This window comes from Bufo bufo, chromosome 7 (assembly GCF_905171765.1).
Source record: "Bufo bufo chromosome 7, aBufBuf1.1, whole genome shotgun sequence".
NCBI lineage: Eukaryota > Metazoa > Chordata > Amphibia > Anura > Bufonidae > Bufo > Bufo bufo.
Window position 1 is genome coordinate 132,729,519 of NC_053395.1, and position 24,872 is coordinate 132,754,390.

Sequence of the window (24,872 nt, forward strand, 5' to 3'; positions counted from 1 at the left end):
TGATCTCTTCCTGAAATTTGAGGAAGGATCGTGTTCTCCCAGCCTTACTGTAGAGAACAAAACTATTATACAGAGCCAATTGAATTAAATATACAGACACCTTCTTATACCAGCGTCTGGAAACTAAATAGGGAGCCAACATCTGGTCATTGAAGTCCACCCCTCCCATGAGCGCATTATAGTCGTGGACACAGAGGGGCTTTTCAATGACACGGGTTGCCCTTTCAATTTGGATTGGCGTGTCTGCGTGAATGGAGGAGAGCATGTAAACGTCACGCTTGTCTCTCCATTTCACCGCGAGCAGTTCTTCGTTACACAAGGCAGCCCTCTCCCCCCTTGCAAGACGGGTGGTAACGAGCCGGTGGGGGAAGCCCGCGCGACTAGTTCGCGCGGTGCCACAGGCGCCAATCTGTTCTAGAAACAAATGCCTAAAGAGGGCCACACTTGTGTAAAAATTGTCCACATAAAGATGGTACCCCTTGCCGAATAAGGGTGACACCAAGTCCCAGACTGTCTTCCCACTGCTCCCCAGGTAGTCAGGGCAACCCACCGGCTCCAGGGTCTGATCTTTTCCCTCATAGACACAAAATTTGTGGGTATAGCCTGTCGCCCTTTCACAGAGCTTATACAATTTGACCCCATACCGGGCACGCTTGCTTGGGATGTATTGTTTGAAGCCAAGGCGCCCGGTAAAATGTATTAGGGACTCGTCTACGCAGATGTTTTGCTCGGGGGTATACAAATCTGCAAATTTCTGGTTGAAATGGTCTATGAGAGGCCGAATTTTGTGGAGCCGGTCAAAAGCTGGGTGGCCTCTGGGACGGGAGGTGGTGTTGTCGCTAAAATGCAGGAAACGCAGGATGGTCTCAAATCGTGTCCTGGACATAGCAGCAGAGAACATGGGCATGTGATGAATCGGGTTCGTGGACCAATATGACCGCAATTCATGCTTTTTAGTTAGACCCATGTTGAGGAGAAGGCCCAGAAAAATCTTAAATTCGCAAACTTGGACTGGTTTCCACCGGAAAGGCTGGGCATAATAGCTTCCTTGGTTGGCGGTTATAAATTGTGTGGCATACCGATTTGTTTCTGCCACGACTAAGTCCAAGAGCTCCGCAGTCAAGAACAGCTCAAAAAATCCCAGGGCCGAACCGATCTGAGCCGTCTCAACCCGAACTCCATGCTGGGCGGTGAAAGGGGGAACTAATGGTGCGGCTGAAGTTGGTGACTGCCAATCAGGGTTTGCCAGCACCTCAGGGATTCTAGGGGCTCTACGGGCCTGTCTGTGCGGTGGCTGCGACGGGGTAACTACTGCACGTGCCACCATACCAGCTTCAACTGCCCTTCTGGTGCTCGCTACTTCACCATGTTGTACGGCAGTGCTGGTACTAGGTCCAGGAAGGGCTGCGCTGCTGGTGTATGCCTCACCACGTGATCCGACAGCGCCAGCCCCACTCTGCTGCTCTTGAAGCGGATCCTGCGCAACCTGTGGTCTAGCGACACGGGGCCGGGTATGCCTGGTTCTATCAGGGACCTCCACCTCCTCGTCCGAACTTTGGGTCAGAGAGCCACTGCTTTCTACAGGTTCATATTCTGACCCGCTAGATTCGTCAGATGAGGGTTCCCATTCCTCATCCGACTGGGTCAGAATCCTGTAGGCCTCTTCAGAAGAATACCCCCTGTTTGACATTTGGGCAACTAAATTTAGGGGTATTCCCTGAGACTACCCAAGAAAAAAAGCAAGCCTGTCTTACAAAGGGGAGGCTAGCGAAGTACTGGAGGCCGCTGCGGTTGATAAAAAATATCAAAACTGATTTTTTTATCGCCGCAGTGCGTGTAAAGTGAATGTGCAGTGATCAAAAAAAATAAATTTTTTGTCACTGCGGTGGGGCGGGCGTGGGTGAACGCACGTGTGGGCGACCGATCATGCCTGATCGGGCAAACACTGCGTTTTGGGTGGAGGGCGAGCTAAGGTGACACTAATACAATTATAGATCTGACCGTGATCAGTTTTGATCACTTACAGATACTATAAAAGTACAAATGCTGATTAGCGATACGCTAATCAGCGAATATAAGTGACTGCGGTGCGGTGCGGTGGGTGCTAACTGACGCTAACTACCTAACCAAGGGGCCTAAACTATCCTAAAACCTAACAGCCAATACTAGTGGGAAAAAAAAGTGACAGTTTACACTGATCACTTTTTGTCTTTCACTAAGTGATTGACAGGGGGCGATCAAGGGGTTAATTTGGATGATGGGGGTGATGGAAGGTGATCTGGGGCTAAGGGCAGTGTTTGGTGGGTACTCACAGTTCAGTCTGCTCCTCTGCTGGATCCAACCGACGAAAAGGACCAGCAGAGGAGCAGAGAAGCCATTTAACACCTTATATTTACTAATATAAGGTGTTAGATGGCTTCTGATTCGGTTTTTTAAAAATCTGCAACCTGCCAGCAACGATCATTGGCTGGCAGGTTGCTGATGCAATTCTCCTCGAACTTTTGCTGGCCCGCGATGCGCATGCGCGGGCCGGCTGTGACCGAAATCTCGGGTCTCGCGAGACGACGCGCCGGCGCGTCCAGGAGGAAACAATCGACCACCTCCAGGACGCGTCGCTGCGTTCAGCGGTCCGGAGGTGGTTAAAAGGCCCCCTCCCCTTACCTGCTTCAGTTTGTTGTTTCCTGTCCTCGGGATCGCGTGGAAGCCGCTCCTGCTACGGCGGGGGTTCATTGCGCATGCAGGAGGGCCGTGCAGAGGCAGAGGATTGACTGACTGCCCTGTACCTTAGGCGTAAGTCCGTCTGTGAAGGCAGCCACGGGCCTCCGTTCCTTAAACTAACTACAGGAACGAGGGATCAAGCGCGCAGGCGGAAGTTAAACTTGCCAGTCCTCGGCATCACTTCCGGTGGCGTGTGACGTCAGAGGACTGGCGGATATAGAGCTGGAAACGAGGAGTTCGGCGTTCTGCTTCACTTGGTGAGATGTCTGCTCCTGTGGAAGCTCCTGAGACCCGTAAGCCTGTGGATCCTGCCGCCCAGAGCCCGGTAAGCCTCCTTCCCGTGTTTATTTACCCTGTTGGGGAGGGGGTGGGAGAGTGCACACTACTATTCCCTCACTGGTGTGGTGCTGGTGTTAGAGTAGCCCTATTTCAAGCCCTAAAGAAGATCTAAATATTATCTTTCAGGGCAAGGACACCAGCACCATAAGATCTGGGGAATCTTTATCCAAAAAAAGATGCGCAATGTGCAAAAAATCCCTACCCTCTAAATCCAAAAAATCACAGTGTCCTAAGTGTACGGACAAAGTAGTGGCGGAGGAATCACCCTCTCTTCTAGAATCAATTCGTGATATGATTAAAGAGGAGGTGAAATCTGCAATTGATACTAGACTCCCTCCGTGTTCTCCTCAGCCCTCCACCTCGCAAAGATCTCAGGTGTCGGACCATCAGCCGAAGCCTGACTCTGAAGAGGGAGAGGTAGTATCTCTTGAGGAATCTGAATCCTCTGATGAGGAATCAGGAAGACCCCTTTGTAGCCCAGAAGAAACCGAGAGGCTGTTAAGGACCATTAGGGCCACAATGAAAATTGAAGAGACCAAAGAGCCTCAGTCCGTGCAGGACAGAATGTTCCAGGGGCTGGGGGAGAAAAAAAGGTAAGTTTTTCCAGTCCATAGTAATATTAAGACATTAATTAAAAAAGAATGGAAAGATCCTGAGAAAAAGAATTTTATATCGGCCTCCTTTAAAAGGAAATATCCATTTATGGAGGAGGATTCAGTTCTGTGGGACAAGACGCCTAAAATTGATGCGCCTCTCGCCAGAATATCTAAAAAGACGTCTCTTCCCTTTGAGGACATGGGCCTGCTTAAAGATCCCATGGATAAGAAATGTGAGGGACTATTAAAGCGAACATGGGAGACAAACACAGCCATGCTTAGGCCCAGTATAGCAGCTACATGCACATCTAGATCCCTGTCAGTATGGCTAAACCAATTAGAAGAACACCTGGCAGTGAGAAGAAATCCTGGCCTCAATACCTACCCTAAAACAAGCCTGTAACTTTTTGGCAGACGCATCGGCAGATCTGGTGAAGCTCTCGGCTTCGCAGCCCTCTCCAATTCCACAAGAAGAGCTGTGTGGCTTAGATCTTGGTCCGGTGACGCCAGCTCAAAGAGTAGGCTATGCGCCATTCCGTGTGAGGGGGATAAGCTGTTAGGGTCAGTCCTTGAGGACATTTTAGAGAAAGCGTCAGACAAAAAGAAAGTGTTTCCTTCAGAATCAAAATTCTATCAACAGCGTCGGTCCTTTCATAATCAAAGGAGAAAAAGAACGGACCAGAAGAGGAAGGACAACACCAGTAGATGGCAATCCTCCAGAGGGAGAGGGAGGGGGTTCCTTTTTAACCCTGAATCCACCTCTAAGCCCGGTCAATGACGCCAGGCATCAAGTAGGGGGCATTTTACTTTAAAAAATCATGGCCGAGGTGACAGGGTTTCTACACCTTCAGGGTATCCTAGTAGTTCCAGACTTAGACGACCTCCTGATAGCGGGCTCATCTCTTCAGGTTCTCCAGGGGCATCTGCAGCTGGTGCAGGAGAAACTGACCGAGTTAGGCTGGCTAATAAATACCCAAAAATCTGACCTGGTTCCCAGTCAACAGAAAAAATTTCTAGGAATAGTGCTAGACTCATACAATATCATGTCCTTTCTACCCCCAGAAAAACAGATAGGCATAAGTCAAAAAATCTCCAAATTCTGCAAAGCAAAAAGAGTGACCATAAGAGACATCATGAAACTGTTAGGTCATCTAACATCCACTATTCCCGCAGTGCGATGGGCCCAGCATCACACAAGAATTTTACAAAGGTTTCTCCTGGAATCCTGGGACGGAGAGCAAAACTCCTTAAACAGGAGGGTAGAAATTCCGTTAAGAGTAAAAATATCTCTCTTTTGGTGGAAGATAAAGAGAAATCTCCAAAGAGGAGTCTTTTGGCGACCGGCAAATCAGATCATTATAACAACCGACGCCAGCAGCCGAGGCTGGGGAGGCCATACAGGAAGTCATGTAATCCAGGGCACCTGGAGCCCAGAGATGTCAGCAGCCTCTTCAAACGTAAGAGAACTGTCGGCAGTACGGGAGGTGCTAACACATCTTCTTCCATACGTAAAAACCCATCATGTGAAAATACTGTCCGACAACGCTACTACCGTAGCCTACCTAAACCGACAAGGGGGTACCAGAAGCAAAGAGCTACAAAAGTTGTCAGGGGAAATCTTCGGCTGGGCAGAAAAAAATATAAAGTCCCTGGTAGCGGTCCATCTGAAAGGCGAGGAAAACAGAATAGCAGACTATCTCAGCAGATAGGTTCTAAAAGTGGGAGAATGGTCACTAGATCCCAACATGTTCAAACAAATAGCTCTCAAATGGGGGTTACCAAAAGTGGATCTCTTCGCAAATCAGAAGAACAGACAAATCTATATAATCGGTTCCCCCTCCAGCAGGGATCACCCACTAATGGTGGACGCCCTGTCCTGTCCATGGCCAAAAGATCTCCTGTACGCATTTCCCCCGTACAATATAATTTCAAAGGTGCTAATGAAGATAATAGAAGAGAAAGCACAACTAATATTAATCGCTCCATTCTGGCCCAAAAGGTCCTGGTTTCCCCTCCTCTACAATCTGTCGGCAGGTCTATACTGGTCTCTCCCGTCATATACGGGACTACTACGTCAGGGCCCGGTGCTCCATCCAGAGGTAGCAAGTCTTCACTTAACAGCATGGAAAGTGAACGGGTCCACTTACAGCAAAGAGGTCTATCAGAATCCGTAATATCTACCCTACTATGCAGTAAGAAAGCCTCTACCTCACGGATCTACAAAAGAACATGGGAAACATTCCTAGGATTTGCAGGAGACAGAATATACCACAAACAGGAAGCTAATATTCCACTTATACTGGACTTTTTACAGGCAGGCCTTGACAAAGGTCTCAGAGCCAACACCATAAAGGTGCAGGTCTCAGCATTAAGTAGATTCCTCGATGTGAAATTGGCAGACCTACCATCAATAAAGAGATTCATAAAAGGAGCATTCAGGAAATGCCCATTTATTCATTCGACCATTCCCCCGTGGGACTTGAATCTATTATTAGAGGTTCTAATGGAAGCACCCTTTGAGCCTTTACAAGAGATCTCACTTAAACTTTTGTCCTTAAAGACTGCCTTTCTGCTGGCTATAACATCAGCCAAAAGGGTAGGTGAGATTCAGGCATTCTCCTGTAAAGCACCTTATCGCACAGTATTAGAGGACCGTATTATTCTTAGACACACCCCAATGTTTCTACCCAAGGTGGCCTCAAAATTCCACCGCCAACAGGAGGTGTCACTTCCATCCTTCTGTGAAGATCCAACCTCTGACTTGGAGAGAAAATTCCATAACCTGGATGTCAGAAGATGTCTACTAACTTACCTGGAAGTCTCAGCGACATTCAGAAAATCGGACCATCTCCTCCTTCAGTATCAAGGCCAGCACAAGGGATCAGCGGCAAGCAAGAGCACTATATCCAGATGGATCCAGAACACCATCGAGTTCTGCTACCTGCAGAGAAACTTGACCCCTCCTAAAGGGATCATAGCACACTCTACCAGAGCCGTGTCGGCCTCATGGGCGGAAAACGCCTCTGCCTCAGTAGAACAAATATGTACAGCAGCTACATGGAAAAATCCAAATACTTTCTTTAAACATTATAAATTAGATGTACTCAAAAATTATGAGTTATCATATGGCAGAAAAGTCTTATCTGCAGTAGTCCCACCCTAGAGTTTATTTCTCTATTAATCCTCCTGGAGTGCCGTTGTGGAGGCGCCGGGGAAAAGAGACGATTACTCTTACCGGTAATTCGATTTTCCAATAGCCTCCACAACGGCACTGGATTCCCTACCCAAGTTGTATAATTAATGTGGGAGTGTTATGTTATTTATGTTATGTTGACATTATATCAATACAGTTCTTGAACCAACTAACTAACCGAGTCCTATATCATTAACTGAAGCAGGTAAGGGGAGGGGGCCTTTTAAACTTGAGCTTCTACGTTGTTTCCTGTCCTGGGGAGGCGGGGACACCCTCCTGGAGTGCCGTTGTGGAGGCTATTGGAAAATCCAATTACCGGTAAGGGTAATCGTCTCTATTAAAATAGTATAGATATGTAGAGAGAATCTCTAAATCGCACATCCTCATACCTATGCTTCTGATATAACAACTGTTTTCAATTATCAGCATTTCTTATGATAAAACATGGCTATACAGCACTGTTATCAATCATTTGCTGTACACTATAAAGAGGCAATTAGTATACAGTTTGATCAAAGAGCATAGGCCCACTTACCGCGACAAGGTTGCCTCTTGTTTAAGTGGGAACCTACTCTAACCATGGCGCAGAGCCGTGCTATTAAAATAGTGGCGACCCACCACATGATGAACTCATCAGGCTAAAGTCTGGAGGAATGGCTCACGCCACAATTGTATGGGTACAGCCTATACCTCCACACTTAAAGGGTTTCTATCACTTCGTTTTACATATTTAGCTTTCAGACACTAGCGATCCGCTAGTGTCTGCTCTATCTAACCACCCTAATATAAGAGCTTATTGTCCTGCCGTTTAGCTAAAAAAAGAACTTATATAGATATGCAAATGAGCCTCTAGGTGCTATGGGGGCGTGATTAGCACCTAGAGGCTCCGTCTACCTTAACAAACTGCCGCCGCCCAGCGCGTCCCTCCAGCCCGCCCATCTCCTCCGGAATGCGATGCTCCCCGTGCGCGTCTGTATTCGGCGCATGCGCAGTGAATGTCTGATCGCTTCCCTGCTCAGACATCTCCACTGCGCCTATGACGTCATAGTGCTCCGAGGAACAGGCGCAGTGGAGATGTCTGTGCAGAAAGCGGTCAGACATTCACTGCGCATGCGCCGAATACAGACGCGCACGGGGAGCATCGCATTCCGGAGGAGATGGGCGGGCTGGAGGGACAGATGTGGATCGCTAGTGTCTGAAAGCTAATTATGTAAAACGAAGTGATAGAAACCCTTTAATGAAAAGTGTGTTTATCTGGATGTATCAGGATTTCTTCTCTCCATGATATCCTGCCCAATTATCCGAACACACTGTGGATAATTGCTTAGGTGCGCTGAATACACTTGTTTTATTTTTGTGATTTGTAAAAACAGCCATACACCAAGTTGCAACTGTTGAATTTGTTGCAAAAATGTATCACACCAGCAAAAATATGCAAATGGCGAAGTAGGATGGATACACTGCAGGTGAGAGCTATTTTGTTAAAGCTCTATCCTATACCCTGCTTCTCCAATCCTATATCATATTAGATCCCATCGCCATTTACATAGATATTGAACTGTCCCTGCCTATTCATGCGTCTGCTCGACGCGTTTCTATATCACTTTTGTAACAGTGATATGTCCTCAGGAGCAGAGTGTTGTATCGGCATGAGTGCAGTTCGCCCCATCTGTTTAGCGAAACTGTCACTCTGCCTGCAGGTAAAGGACGCTGCACGCTCCTGTTAGCGCGCGTGCAGCACACAAAGACACAGCCTCTGGCTCTCTTTACGGCCGTCGCGTGGCCGCTCACACGCCGCTCTCATATCAAGATAGCCACTCCCACTAGGCGGAGCTCGTCGGCATGCGGATACGTCACTTGGAAGGGTGAAACATCATCTTACTTCGCTATGTCCATTCTGATTATGCTAGCCGCTATCGTGGATATTCTTTTATTGGCAGAAAAGATTGCCTACCATATCAGGGGGTGTATTGAGAGGTATACAATCGCCCTAAAGGTAAATAGAAAAGGAATAACAACAACCTACCACTTCTAGTGGCCATATCCCCGATCCATAACAAAGTCACTCAGATAGCTGGTGACATATTTGATGGAAATATGATCTGCCCGAGGATGTAGTAATCTACATCTCATAGAACACATATAAACCAGTATCTATTAAAGGGATATATATGAGATGTTAAAGTTTTTTATGTATAGATATATGCACCTCAGCATAAGTATGAAATCACCATTAGCAACCAATAGGTCACTTTGGTATATATCCCTATAGCATTGGGATATTCAATTTGATAAGTCCTGGGAATTGTCCTTTTAAATGAAACATGTATAAGAGATAAAATCGTTCAGACCAAAAGGTTTTACAGTTTTTAATGTAAATGTCCATTGCGCCTCTTTCCTCAGCAGCAAATTGTCTATGTCCCCACCTCTCGGAGAGCCTCTAACATGTTCAATACCCTGAAAGGATATACATTGTTTCACTCCCGGGTGACATTCCATGACATGTTGGGCGATTGGAGTATCATCCTCATTGTTGATGCTCAGCAAGTGTTCTCCAATCCGTCTCCTAAATTCCATTTTGGTTTTACCTACGTATTGTTTTTGACAGATACATGTAGCCACATAGACCACCCCTACAGTTTTGCAGTTAATAAAGTACCTGATGACAAATTCCCGTCCTGTTGTAGTGCATTTTACTATATTGCCCTTTTTGATGGCTTTACACGCAATGCATTTACCGCATTTAAACGTGCCGGCTTTACTTGGGAAAACTTGATTCCAGACAATATTCAGTCTTTTCTTAAATTTAGTCTTTCTCTTGGTTCCAGCAGGCTTTGGCATAAACTGGCAGGCACACTTGATAACTCTGCTTTCTCTCTGTCTCTGCTGGGCTGACAGGCTTGCTTAATAACTCTGCTTTCTTTCTCTCTGCTGTGCTAAACTCTGCTTGGATCTGGTTACTGGACTTTTGGTCAGTTTTGGTATCCTTGGATTGGGGTGCCTTGGGCTGTTATCCCCCTTCTGACACTTAGTAAAAAAAAATTAGCATGGAGTCCGGGTGCTCTACAAGCTACTTCCCTTTTGTGGCTCCTGTTCCAGCCGAAGAACAATTTCCTCTGGCTGCTACTTCTTTCAGGTCTTCTTAGCTCCAATATGGAGTCTAAACTAGAATTAACTAGAACTGCAACCCCTCCCTTTTGGTAGGAAGCAGGACTTGTCCACTTCTGCTCAAAGGGGTCAGAATTGAATGGGGAGTTCCATTCTATCTAGAGATCTATCTTCAATATACTCTGCCACCTGCTGGTGAAGCAAGCATATTACATGAACAAAACAGTTGTATAACACTAATATCAATGCACACTTGTGAAGGACCTGGAAATAAATACACAAAATGACATTGGTGTTAGCAATACAAGACAGTTGCATGGTAAAAGAATAGTAACACCACTCCGGGGTGTTACACATGTGTACCACTGGGGCTATCTGTGGATAGGGAAAAAGTACTGTTAGGGAGAAAACCCCCCTTTAAAGTGCCGATAGTCATTGCTAAGACTATAAAGATGCTAGATTGTGAGTTTAGGGGGCTGTATACTATATACTGACAATAGTCCTCCCAAATGTCCCAATCACTACCGCACAACTTTGGTTCTGGAAGCTGCCCTCTACACACGAATGTGTGCCAGCCATGCCCGTATTGTGGCCCGCAAACAGCAGGTCTGCAATATATGAGCATTTGCACACTGTATCATGGATGCAGACTTGTTCACTTAAAGGCAGTGGAAGCACTACGGAGCACTTCAGTGGCACTTTGGTCTGTGCCTCGGCACCGCAAAAAAATAGAACATGCTCAATTTTTTTGGCGGTGCAGACGGATAGAGGTCCTTTTCAAGTTGAATGGGTCTGCATCCGTCAGCGCCGGCCACACCACATGGACGGTGCCCATGCACTGGGGATCACAATGCACAGCATGGGTGGTGTGCATGAGCTCTCATGGAAAGGTTGTGTTCACACAATAAGGATTTGAAATTGGAAAAACTGTTGATTTTGTAAATCCACAGCAGAAACCTGCATACTGTGCATTTTTAACTCTTCAGCACATTCATTGTTCTGCACTGATTTTTCCTGAGCATATGGATGAGACATAAAATATCCCATACACATGCATTGCTAGTGGATTGTTAGGCATATGATCTGTGCCGAATTCCTGACAGGATCCTTCTCATTCGAACATGGTCTTGTAAATGCCCTTGTTAAAAATGTCAAATATGACTCAATATGACTCATCTTGATATTACATAGATATTGCTATCATGTGGTTAAAGATACTACATGCCTGGCATGTATGGATGCTTATTAGAGCCACTGTCCGTTTTTCTGTAACTGACAAAATATACTACAATACTGACATACTGCAGTGTATTATATGCAAAAATTAAAAAAATCTAGTAAAAAAGATAAAAAATGCATGACTTCCTTTTCAAGTGCCTTTATTTCTTTAAAAGATTATTCATACTTGTCATCACCACATCCATAATGACCTAGGCAATAAAAAGAACATATATTTTAACCAGTATAATGAACATTGTAAAAAAAACATAATGCTAAATTTGCTTTTTTATTTACAAACAATCTCCCAAAAAAAAAACAATTGATCAAAAAGTTGTATGTACCTCAAAATGGGACCAATGAAAACTAAAACTTGTCCTGAAATAAAAAAAAATAAGCCCCCCGCACAGCTCTGATAGAAAATAAAAATGGAAAACAGAAAAACATAGCGGAATTGCTGTTTTTAATCTCACAAACTAAATGATTAAAGTTATGTATGTTAGATGTACCCCAAAATGATGCCATTTAGAAACACAACTCATTCTGCAAAAAAAGTCCCCATATGGCTATATCAACACACATGGCACTTCTTGAAATCCAAAATAGGCAGCAACTTTAAAGGGGTCTTTAAAGCTCCGAACCCAGACATACCCATAATTTCACCCAGGCAGTCCCCCTGATGTTAGCATCGGAGCATTTCATGCTCCGATGCTCTAACTTGCCCTGCGCTGGATCGCACAGGGCAAGGGCTCTTTTATTTACAATAACACACTGCCGGGTGGAGGCTTCCGCCCAGCAGTGTGTTCAGTGACGTCACCGCCGTTTTACAGGCTAGAGCAGCGCTAAAGCCCGCCCATTAGTGCCGGTGACGTCACAGGGCTCACTGCTGGGTGGAAGCCTCCGCCTGGCAGCCCTATGGAGATCCCGGTTCGTCACCAGAACTCCAGAAAATGCCTTTGCCCTGTGCGATTTAGCGCAGGGCAAAGGAGAGCATCGGAGCATGAACTGCTCCGATACTCAAGTCAGGGGGGCTGCATGGGTGAAAATGGGGATATGTCCGGGTTTAGCTCTGAACCCGGACAACCCCTTTAAGGGGTTCATTTTATAATTTTCCAGAAGAATGAACCCAGCTTTGCACAGGTCTGTTTTGTCTATATCGTTTGTTGATTGTTTGTATGGTTAAAAGATATCCACAGTGCCCCCATAACAGTGACATCCACTGTGAACCCATAACAGTAACACCCACAGTGCTTCGATAACAGTGACATCCACAGTGCGCTATGACAATGTCAGTGAGGCGAAGACTGAAGGACCTGCGAGTGTCTTGGCCAGTTGGGGTTATCTGACTGTGTGTATGTCAGTAAGAATTCAGGGCCTTTATACGGGACGAGAATTGCATAGATGATCGCTAACAAGCGTTCATAGTAACACTTGTTAGTGATGATCTGGCGGTGTAAATGTACCGCCGATTACCTGATGAACAAGCTAAATGCTTGTTCACTGAGTAACTGGATAATTTGTGCAAACACAAAAATCATTGCCGGCAGCAGATCGCGCTGTGTAAACACAATCTGCTGACGGCAAACAGGCTCATCTCTCGAGAAGAAACGCTTCCCTCCAAGACAATCTGCTGGTACATCCTCCCTTGTAAAGGGACATTAAGATTAAAGGATCTGCAAGCTTCTACTGCCTAATATGGGTCATGTGGTGGAGGCATATTTGGTTTTGTAATTAAATTTTTTTATTTTTTTTTGTCAATATCTCAAGAATGGTCCTAAAGAGTTAAAAGCTGGTCTAAAACCTGATTTACCTATATGCCAAATTTGGTTCAGATTGCTTCAGTTGTTTGGCCATGAATAAGGAACAGGCAACAGAAAATAATTTTTCTACTGTATATCAAGATCAGAGGGAGTGAGAGCTTTGTGGTGTTAGCATTTTAATGTTTTTGTGCAGTAATATCAGTCCATTTTACTTACAGGAAATGGTTGAAAAACGAGATTGTCACAGAGTGGAAAAAACGAAAGGAACATCGCTCCGGCCTTTCAGCTGCCCACTCCATTGCCACTGTCTTGTCCTATTGGCAACATGATTCAGATGCTGAAGGGATTGTTTCACTTGGTGTCCTCAATGAAGGTAGGAGATAAAGCGTACCCTAATAATCGGCTGATCACCCCACTGATCCGCTGACATTGCCAGTGGGTATTATCTACAGCTACACTTTTATTACATTAATATGAATTGACCACCATATAATAAATGGCTGCACAAAGCCCTCCAGAGTGGGAGCTGCACTTTTAAGCAGCTCTTGATTGTATTGGAATTGATGCTTGGGTGGGTCACCCCTCCATAACGTTCATATCATATCAACCCCTGTCAAAACTCAATATATTAAATGTAGCACGATTTGCACAATTACAGGATACTTCCTAACTGTTTTCATGCATTGTATATTATTTGCTTGTAGGCAGTTTTAATTAATAAATGGTTGGGGGGAAAAGGTGTGGATCTGACTAAACCTACTGAAATAGCTTTATTTTAATATATTTTTATTTATATTTAGCGATTTTGTATGTAAACTCTTGTGGGAGGCTGCTCTGATAATGCCCCTCTCCCTGCTGGGCTCATCACTCCAGTGACTATGCTGACTTTCGTTTTTCTATTACTTTTAGGATTTTTTAATCTTCCAGCTGATATTGTTTACTCCATGCCAGTTAAATTCCAGAATGGGAACTGGCAGGTATGCACACAGGTAGCAATTCCGGAAGATGCCAGAGACGCCATGTTACAAGCAGCAGCTGAGTTAATCAAGGTACAGGATCAGATACAATTCCCAATTGTGAATAATCATGCAAACTCGGTTTTCAAGGGAATGCGTGTTCAGAAAATTAACTACTGTTTAAATTGTATTTTTATGTTAATTATATTTTCTAAGACTGTTGGTGTTTTTTCTTTGTTTTTTTTCCCATGTTATCTATGTTTAAAAAAAATGTAAAAATCATCATATTTTTGATCACTCAGCCTCATAATAGGTAGACTCTTCCTGTTCTGTAGAAGTCACTTTTCACTATGACAGACAGGATTACAATGACAGATAACACCTATACATAGAAAACACAGGATCTGTCATTCACAATAGGTGATAGTCACAGCGCCCCTCCTTCCCCTTCTTGCACAATTATGTTTAGAACACTTGCCTGTGGAAGTCAATGAACATCTCCAAACTACAGGTCCCCCTCTGACTGCAGTACAGCATATCTATCACTTTAGCAAATGACATTTATCATATAGACAAAATTAATACAAGGCACTAATGTATTGTAATTATCCATATTGTCTCCTTTGCTGGCTGGATTCATTTTCCCATTACATTATACACTGCTCGTGATATGAGGTGGCCGGGATGGGAGGTGCTGCTCATGTTTGCCTATGTGAAGTCCCACGGTCCCGGCCACCAGAGAGGCTGAAGCTTTTTTCTATAGTGTGCAAACATGACCACCACTGCTGGACTGTAGGGTGGTCGTAACCTCTGGAAGTGAGCAGTGTATAATGTGATGGAAAAATGAATCAAGTCAGCAAAGGAGGCAATATGGACAATCAGAATGCATATGTATAGATCCAGCCGGCCGTCTGGCAGAGGGAGCTATCTATTGCATGGACATTACCGGAATGCCTGCTGGCCCCATTGCCTATAATGGCGTTCGGCGTAGATCTATCCGTTACCCGACAAATAAGCCGGGATTCAGCCAGACAAATACCACTGCATGATCTTCTATGGTTTCTGCCTTACTGGTGTACAACACATAATATGTTTTGAGAAAGAAGCATTACGTGATATATTTTACTATTCAACAATATTATATCTTTATTTCAGGAAAAAAACATTGCTTTTGGAATTTCCCAAGAACTAACATTTGGATTGGAGGAAGCAAAAGAAGAAGAAGTCATTGGTAATAGTTAGAATGTGTAGCATTTATAAATGTCTAGACATATTCTTTGAAGAAAGCCATGCAAATGAGCTCTTAACAAGCTCTGCCTCTAATGCCACCAGATGTAATGCAGCTATCTTATGAGTCAATGTTCCACCTTTTAAACAGGCCTTGAGACATGACTTGGATAATAAATAAGCCAGCACCTCATCTGCAGACAGCTGTTTCGGGGTGATTGCCCCTCATCAGTGCAGAGCAGAGAATACTGGCTTAGCTGGATGAGAGGCCTAAGTCAGGATTTTCTTTGTAATCGTCTTTGTAATCAACTAATATTTGGGCCGCTGTCATCCTAAAAACGGCCTCTGAGGGAGGGTACGTGATGAAACACCATCTATCAGCGTCTCGCAATGCACTTCGTCTGAAAGATAAAGACTTCATCTACTGTACCTTTCATTTGTGCTTGCATAAAAGAAATCTAGGCACTGATGGACAGGCTTAAGTCTGTGCCCCTCCATCAGCGGCTGTTTATGGGCCAAGAGATGGGGGTTGTTTGGGAAGAAGACCTGTATAACCAAGGGGCAGTGCTTCAAAGGAGTCTATTAGCTATTTTTTTCCAGTCAAACTGCTTGAATTGCATTGTAGTTCATATACACAGTTCACAAACAGTGGCCAGCCCAGTGTCCTTATGTCACTCTCTCTGCTCCTTTTAGTCCCATGCCTGTGCACATCACTGCCGGGCCTGGGCATGTGCCGTACAATACCCTCTTCCGTGCACAATCCAATCATTGATGCAGTGGGCAGCGCAAGCCCGGGCCTGGCAGTGATGTGCACAGGCGCAGGTTTCAGGACAGTGACATAAGCAGGACGCTGGGCTGGCTTACAGAAAGATGGGGAGACGTTAATGACGAGTAATAGCGAGCGGGCCTGGGCACTTGCAGCAATAGAAGACGCCCCTGGCAACCTGCGAGTTTATTAGCATATCACTTCAAAGTAAGTTTTTTCAGCCACACAGCCGCAGAGAAGGGAAGCAAAGGTACCATTTGTGAACTGTGTATATTAACTACAATGCTATTCAAGCAGCTTGAATGGAGACAATTAGCTGACAGCGTCCCTTTCAAAATGCAGTAAATGGTACAACAGTTATGAACACTGAATGTTTATTAAAGTGACATATTCCCTTTATCCACTCTTTAGATATACAGCAAAATGGGCAATATCACACACAATAGATAGATAGATAGATAGATAGATAGATAGATAGATAGATAGATAGATAGATAGGAGATAAATAGATATAGTTTAAATTTGCTTACCAAAATTTTCCTTTCCTTGAGTCCAAAGGCAGCACACACAAAGGGTTAATGTCTTGCTCCTTCCATCTAGGACAGAAGATAAATCATTAGTAAATCAGACTAATTAACCCCCCCTATAAAGGAGTGCACACCACTAGGCAGACGTGTTTTTTCCAAGCAATGTCTTTTTTCAGGGAGGTACTGCCTTTGGACTCAAGGAAAGATACATTTCGGTAAACAAATTTAGACTTTACTTATCGTCCTTCAGGCAGCACACTTAAAGGGATCTGAAAAGCAGTATTAAACAAAGGAGGGGGGGGGGTTGAAATCGCAGCCTTAAGAATCATTTGTCTGTCAAAGGCTGAATCGCAAGCACCAGAAACATCCAACTTATATTGTTATGTAAAGGTGCATGGAGAAGACCATGTAGCGGCCCTGCATATTTAATCCAATGCCTTTTATTTTTTTTCCTCTTTTCTCTTCCCAAGCGACTAAGTGGACCGAGTTGAGTGTGGTTCAACTCCACCTGGTAACTGGAGTACTTGAAATTTAGAAGCAGACTTTAATAGTATTGTTAATCCAAGCAGTGTAGGCTTGCTGGCTTTTATACCTCTCTATAAACAGCTGGTAAGCCGACCTGAAGGACCCTGGTTCTTCAATGATTGATAAAGCTTGTCTTGTTCTGCTGATTGAGGATTCTGATAGATGAATTTCTTAACTTATATTTATGTCATATCAGACCTTTGGTAGGATATAGGGCATCAACCTTAAAATCAAGTCTTCTTGATGTACTTTCAGATATGGCCCATGATAAAGCTTGCAAAGTCTGACACCTTCTTGGCTGATGCAATTGCCAACAAATAAAATATTAGTGGTACTTCTGTAAAAAGCTGAAATAGAGATTCAACCAGGGTCCTGATGAGAACAGCCCGATCACAGGCTGGAATAGGAGGCTTAACCAATTAATTTAAATTGAATAAAGAACGTAAAAAATGCATGAATGCAAGAAGGCTCCATCTATGCAAGCAGTGGCAGCTGTGAAATGCACTCTTAGGGCTCTTTCACATGAGCGGATGCCGTGCGAGGAATCCGATTTGTGAAAGACAGCCAAGCCCCCCTCCGGACAGCAGAGACACGGAGCATTAACATAATTGATAATGCTCTGTGCCTCTCTGTGACCTTTTTACTACAAATTCACAGCGAGATAAAATTGTCACTGTGATTTTGTAGTAAAAAGATCACAGAGAGGCACGGAGCATTATCAATCATGTTAATACTCCGTGTCTCTGCTGTCCAGAGCGGGGCTTGGCTGTCTTTCATGCAGCAGATTCCACGCACCTCATCCGCTCGTGTGAAAGAGCCCTTACAGTTTTAGGTTTTAACCCAAACTGAAAACCTTCCTGTAAAAAAAATGTAAGACTTTAGACAGATCAGGATTCTGCAAAGTTTCCACCACCACATCTTACAAGTCCATCTTCAGTCCTAAACTGTCAGATTCCAGGCTGTAAGATGAAACATCTCCAGTGTGGATGCTGTAGGCCTGCTTGAACCAGAAGATTAGGCTGGACTGTATCTCCAATAATTTCCTTTGAAAAGTTGTAGCCAGTGAGGGATCATGCCCTCCTGGCCAGATGAGCACTACGGGTATGGCTGGCACTCTCGTCACATTTTCCTGAGCACTCATGATATGAGGGGAAATGGAGGAAAATTTGGATTAAAAATTCCTTCCCAAATGAAAGACAGGCCTTCTATTCTTTCTGGTGGATCCGCTTGATTCAGGGAGCAGAACTTCTTGAGCTTTGTATTGGAGGCTGTCCCCATTGCATCTAAATGGGGATATCCCATCTGTATACAATCTGTTAAAAATACAGTCGCTGAGACTTCAACTGTGACCTACTTGACCAATCCGCCTGAACATTCAGAATACCTTGAATGTGGATGGCTGTTACAGTTTGACATTCCACTGCCCAAGTCATAATTTAATTGTATTGACTGTGCCATGGATAAGAGCGAGTCCTGTGCCAATTGTTGATATAGCACGTGGTGGAGATATTATCTGTTTGCTCCACCACTGATTGATTCTTGAGCCTGCCCTAAATGAAAAGCTAGATATATTGCTCCAAGGTCTCTGATATTGGATCACAGATACATCTCTTGAGGAGAAAATCTCCCCTGAACTCGAAGAATGTGGAAGTGTACTGACCAGAGTTATTGGAATAGCCAGAAAAATCTTCAGTATTTCTTGGACAGAGCCATCAAGATAGGTCTTCCCGAGTTTCTGGCTTGATTACCACAAGACAAACCAGACTTGATAAACATTGGTTCCTTCCTGAAACAGTGCTGGTTTGCAATGTACACTAATGCCCATGTTACGGCTTCTATACAAGAGGTCAGGAAAGTATATATTTGTAGACAGAGCGTCTGCCTGGCCTGATCTGATAGCGACCTTGACTAGCGACAGGAGTGGCGGTTGTAAGGGAGGAGGAGTGACCTACAGAGAGTTGCTCAGGGGAGCCCTGTTCAAATATTTGCTGTGGGGCCATTATTTCTAGTTACTCCACTGGGTCCTGACTGACACTTGGTGATGGGACCTTAGATCTCGCATCCACCTTGATTTCTAGATCTGCTCCTGTGAGAGCTTAAGCAACCAGTTTCTGGAGTCTAACTAGAAGCTAAGGGTTGAGTTAGTGCCACAACTAACTTAGTAAAAACACCAGGCAATGATGAGAAACCAAAGGCCAGTGAATTGAAGATGAGAAACCCTGGTGAGTGATGGCCATAAAATCGTCCTGCTGGCAAATGTTGATAAGAAAACAGAAATTCACATCATTAAATTTTTCCGTCAGATCTAGCCTCCATCTTACCTATGGCTTTGGCACTGCGTCCACTCTTGAAAAGACCCCAGACATTTCCTGGGAAAAAGGTCAATATTTTCCTGTGAAGTCCTGAAACAACCACCATATGAGGCTTTGTGAAGGGTTGACTTATTTGCCTTGGGGGGCAATTTCTTTAACCCGAGGGAGTAACTTGGATACAATATTTTATCTAGGTGTCTGACGTAATCATTGCACCATTTGAGAAAAGGTTTTGTAATCTTGCTTCCACCGGAAGCCTGGCTCCTAAATTAGATGTTTACCTGTTCCAAGTTTCTACCTTCTAGCGCTTGGATAGCCTGAACACTTAGAACTTACTCTTTTCTAACTGTCCCTTCTGAGCCCCTCTTAGGTGATCTTTGGAATGAAAGTGACAAGAATGAAACTAGACTTAGAGGTATATTGTGGAAAGGAGACCCCTCTGTAACAAGGATTGATTCTAAATAGAATTTGGTGAGGAATAAAATGGCACTAACAGAAAGTCCCTCTGCACAGAGTGTCTATGGGGATCACATGAACTCAGAAGCACATTGAGGGCCCATTCACACGAAAGTACTTTTTCTTTCCAACATGTCCCACAATTTGGGAAAAAAAAGGAGTGAGCACTCACACCATCTGGACCATAGGATATATTTATTAATTAATATCCAATAAATCATTCATATAGATACACTCAAATACAATAAAACTTCATAAAAATAATAGTTGGTACCAACACATAAAATGACACTGAAGATTGGTAATTGTGCAATCCTTAAGTTGTTAATGTTCAAAGTTGGCACTTTATACCGCCTAGAATTGTGCAGTAAATAACCCACTATGATAGTGGTAATCCCACAAACCGCAGTCGGAAATAGGAATGTTCCAAGGAAAAGTTCCTATAACTCCAAATGGTATTTAGGTCTCCTCGTGCATGTGGATATATATTTCAACGGAAAAGTCTCTCCACAATTAATTAAATATAGCCGCCCAGGACTGTAGGTTTCACGCCACTTAATTCACAGTTCAAGTTCCTACCTGATTCCAAATTGTCCCCCGCTAAGCCGCCCTTCCACGAGGAGCGAGTGATGCCGGCTGCTACGGCGTCTCACGTCGCAAGTCTCGGGTTACTGACGTCACTGTATCGCGGGATCCGGCAGGTAGGGATAATACTTTGTCGGTGGCACCTGTAGTTGTATCCTGTATCCTGCAGCGGTATTAGTAGATTTCCTTATCGCATGGCCATGCAATATCTTTAGTCAAGGTCCAGTGGGTTAGGTGGGCGCTTTTCTTCCTGTCACCAGATGCGTTTCCGGGCGTCTACACCCCTTCCTCAGTGGTAAAAGCGCAAGTCTTCCTTCTCCACCTTTTATAGTCCATTCGGTATTCTAGAAAATCCGGATTTCGGACAAATATGCTCCATTGCGGTTTGCATGCGGTATCGTTGCGGTTTTTTCAACCTAGTTGCGTTTTTCCAAAAATTAGGTTGGAAACATAATAGTAATAATTGACCAATACCCAATTTATACGTTAAAATAACATTTTAATACATATAAAAACACAATAATAGGCCTAAAAATGTAAAAATATAAATAAACATACATCCCAATCATATAAATTCTCCCTATATTTTATCGGCTGAATGATATATATTTCAAGAGCATACAAATATTCAAATATTCATGTCAGAGAATCTGGCAATGGTCTTTTTTTCCCAATATCTACCTTTTCTTTGGGTTCGGGCACCCAAGTTGCATGTTAGTAGCACCCGTCCATAACCACCCAGGTGTGAGCCCACCACCAACTTATTATGTCCCACAATTTGCAGATCTCATGCGGACCCATTATTACAATGGGACTGAGAGACACGGACAGCACACAGTGTGCCGTCCACAGCCGTACAACCATTCCACGGCCCTGAAAAGAGATAGAAAATGTCCCACCCTTGTCCATATTGCGGACAAGAATGGGCATTACCATCATAATGCAGCATGTTCTGAACTGCAAATGCAGAATGCACACGGCGGCATCCGTGTCTAAGCGAGACTTCATGGGGAAAACCATCCCTATGTACTAGGAAACTGAAGCCGCTTTGCACGCTGCCATAGACAAAGAATTACTATGTTTTATCAGGGAAACAATCTCTCTGACTAGAGGTTCCCTGACAGGGAATAACTGACTGCCAGAAAAAAAAGTCTTCCTAGCCAGACTGGCCACTAGGATATTACCTTAGGCCTCTTTCACACTTGCGTTGTCCGGATCCGGCGTGTACTCCACTTGCCGGAATTACACTCCGGATCCGGAAAAACGCAAGTGTACTGAAAGCATTTGAAGACGGAACCGTCTTCCAAATGCTTTCAGTGTTACTATGGCACCCAGGACGCTATTAAAGTCCTGGTTGCCATAGTAGGAGCGGGGAGCGGGGGAGCGGTATACTTACAGTCCGTGCGGCTCCCCGGGCGCTCCAGAATGACGTCAGAGCGCCCCATGCGCATGGATGACGTGATCCATGCGATCACGTGATCCATGCGCTTGGGGCGCCCTGACGTCACTCTGGAGCGCCCGGGGAGCCGCACGGACGGTAAGTACACTGCTCCCCCGCTCCCCGCTACACTTACCATGGCTGTCAGGACTTTAGCGTCCCGGCAGCCATGGTAACCACTCTGAAAAAGCTAAATGTCGGCTCCGGCAATGCGCCGAAACGACGTTTAGCTTAAGGCCGGATCCGGATCAATGCCTTCCAATGGGCATTAATTCCGGATCCGGCCTTGCGGCAAGTGTTCCGGATTTTTGGCCGGAGCAAAAAGCGCAGCATGCTGCGGTATTTTCTCCGGCCAACAAACGTTCCGTACCGGAACTGAAGACATCCTGATGCATCCTGAACGGATTTCTCTCCATTCAGAATGCATTAGGATAATCCTGATCAGGATTCTTCCGGCATAGAGCCCCGACGACGGAACTCTATGCCGGAAGACAATAACGCAGGTGTGAAAGAGCCCTTAGGGGGGTTTCCCAGCTGAGCTGAGAATGCAGCATCTGTAACACACAGCTGTAATCTAGCTCCTACATAAAGCTTCCTGTCTGTCTGGGACTACATTCCTGCCATACATCCCTTTAATATAGAATCATTAGGAAATACCCTAGAGTTTTTTTTTTTTTTATATATATATATATATATATATCCATTTTGGGCTTATCCCCCCTAGGTGCAACCATTTCAAGGTTAACTAACACAGCTTTTGATAATGAAGGTAAGCCATTAAGAAACAAAGATCTTCAGAATCCTCCTGATCACAGAGACAGAGTCCACATCCAAATGAGATGAGGCAGGAGATAAGTTGAAAGAAGTTGTAGATAAGCAAGGTCTTATAGATATATAGGCAGAAAGGACCTGAGTGAAAGCTTCTGACCGCTAAGGCTACTTTCACACTGGCGTTTCTGGGTCCGCTTGTGAGATCCGTTTCAGGGCTCTTACAAGCTGCTCAAAACGGATCAGTTAAGTCTCAATGCATTCTGAATGGATAAGGATCCGTTCAAAATGCATCAATATGGCTGCGTTTGGTCTCCATTGTGTTTTTTAGACGGTCACTAGAACGCAGCTTGCAGTGTTTTGGTGACCGTCTGACTATGTGGAGCCAAACGGATCCGTCTTGACCATGTAAGTCAATGGAGACGGATCAGTTTTTTAGTGACACAATATGGTGCAATTGAAAATGGATCCGTCCCCCATTGACTTTCAATGTAAGTCAAGACAGATCCGTTTTGACTTAGACTTTTTTTTTAATGAATAATACAAACGGATCCGTTATGAACGGATACAAGCGTTTGCATTATTGGTGCTGATCCATCTGTGCAGATACAAGACGAATACGCACCAAACGCGAGTGTGAAAGTAGCCTAAGAAGTAAACCATTCTACAACCTCTGCACTCGGGACCTTTAGCTGGGAGGCAATGGTGCAGACCTCTCCTAAATTATCCACAGTTGGTGCAGACATCTCCTACATTGTCTGCAGTTGGTGCTGTGACACAGTGAGAGGTTTTGTCTGGGAAAACAGGTATTTTTTCCCAGCATGTGCTGCTGGGCAGATTTACAGCCAGGTGAGGTCAAATACCGGACCGGATTTTAAGTGCCGGTCCAGGTTTTGGCAGCACCCGGCTGTCCTTAAATAGGCAGATGGGCTTAGAAGCCGGCTCTCTGTGTTGGGATCTGGGAGCCTTGTGTCTGGATGAAGGCTTGCTACCTGTTTGACGTGAAAACAGGTTGGTGCTGCTATGGTCAAGGACTCTTTGAGGCAGAATTGCCGCATGGTGTGAATTACTACCAACTCCGCAAGGTGAATTTTTGTTTGATTATGACTGCTTGTTTTGTCACTTGCCTAAAGTGTGAATAAAACACTGAACTGTTTGATCCAAAGAACTTGTTGTTGCCTCTATACTGCGTCCGCTAATCCTGTCTACCAGAGCGAAACCCCACAATTGGTGGAGGATGCAGGCATGAGCAGTGAGGCTGGCATGAACGCCGACCTTTTTTTCCATAGCATCATCACGACAGCATACAAGGAGATTGACCCCTGACCTCTGTAGGGGCAGGAACAGAGAAAGGTTAAATACCCCCCTCCCACCACCAACACCAGTGTTTCCTGTCCCTACAGAGGACAGGGCAGAGAAAGGTCTCCCTGTATGCAGGGAGATGAAGCTAAGGAACCAGGACGTTTTTTAGTTTTAACTTTGAAATCGCTGGCATCCTGCATGGCTTCCCCCTGCCCTCCCGCGTTCCCAGTACTAACGCTGGGCAGGGGTGTGTGGGGTATACTCGTTCCAGGTGATCCGGCGCCTGGTCCCAGGGCGACGACTCCCTCCTGGGCTACTGAGGGTTCAGCAGGGTTGCGCGCTCAGTGCCCGTGGCGCATATGTGTGACATCACTTCCGGCGCTCCGGAAGTGATGTAGGCGGCGTCCGGCCCGGCTCAAGACCGAGCCCTGGACATTCAGTGGATGCTCCTGAGGAATATAGGAGCCCCTCACCAATCCTCGGCGATGAAGAGGGCGAAAGCATCCGGCCACAATGTCTGGGGCAGAGCGATCCCCTAGAGAGCCCAAACCAATGCTGCCACCATCCGTGAGTCCCATCCGGGGGGTATTATTGCTTGGTCAGGGAGTCTGCTGATCCCCCTCTCCTGCAATAAGGAAAAAGGGGGGGGGGAGAGTATTGTTCCCCAGTCTAAGAATGCTATGGGTCTCCTCTCCATCCCTAGGGAGGTTCCCCCTTTGTTGCGCAAATCTTTCACGTGGAAGTTTCTCCTCAGCTCTGGCTGCCCCCCCCCCCCCTATTTTTGCCATTTCTTCTGATCATTCCCTTATAGCTACCTTCTCCTCCTTTTAGGTGTCTAAAGAAACCCCAAAAAAGATCAAGAGATCCCTCAGATGTATCTCCTGTAGTGGCAAACTTCCTGACAATTATCCCAAGAAGCTGTGCAAAAATTGTATATCTAATATTGTACGTGACGAAGCACCCTCTCTGAAGGAAGAACTTAAATCTATGATTCGTTCATCTCTAGCCCACCTATCTGCTAATCCCCCCCGATTTACCGCTACCCAAGAGAAAGCGTGTTAGGTCACCTTCCCCTTCT

General features: G+C 45.0%; 1 protein-coding gene across 1 annotated transcript in view; it reads left to right on the forward strand.

Annotated features, from left to right (window-relative positions):
- Positions 1 to 24,872, forward strand: part of MDH1B (malate dehydrogenase 1B) — a 105,294-nt gene that overhangs the window by 40,527 nt on the left and 39,895 nt on the right. The window contains exons 7-9 of the mRNA XM_040441049.1: positions 13,151 to 13,305; positions 13,842 to 13,981; positions 15,044 to 15,119. Of these exons, the coding sequence (XP_040296983.1) occupies positions 13,151 to 13,305; positions 13,842 to 13,981; positions 15,044 to 15,119 (371 nt within the window). The remainder of the gene's footprint in view (positions 1 to 13,150; positions 13,306 to 13,841; positions 13,982 to 15,043; positions 15,120 to 24,872) is intronic.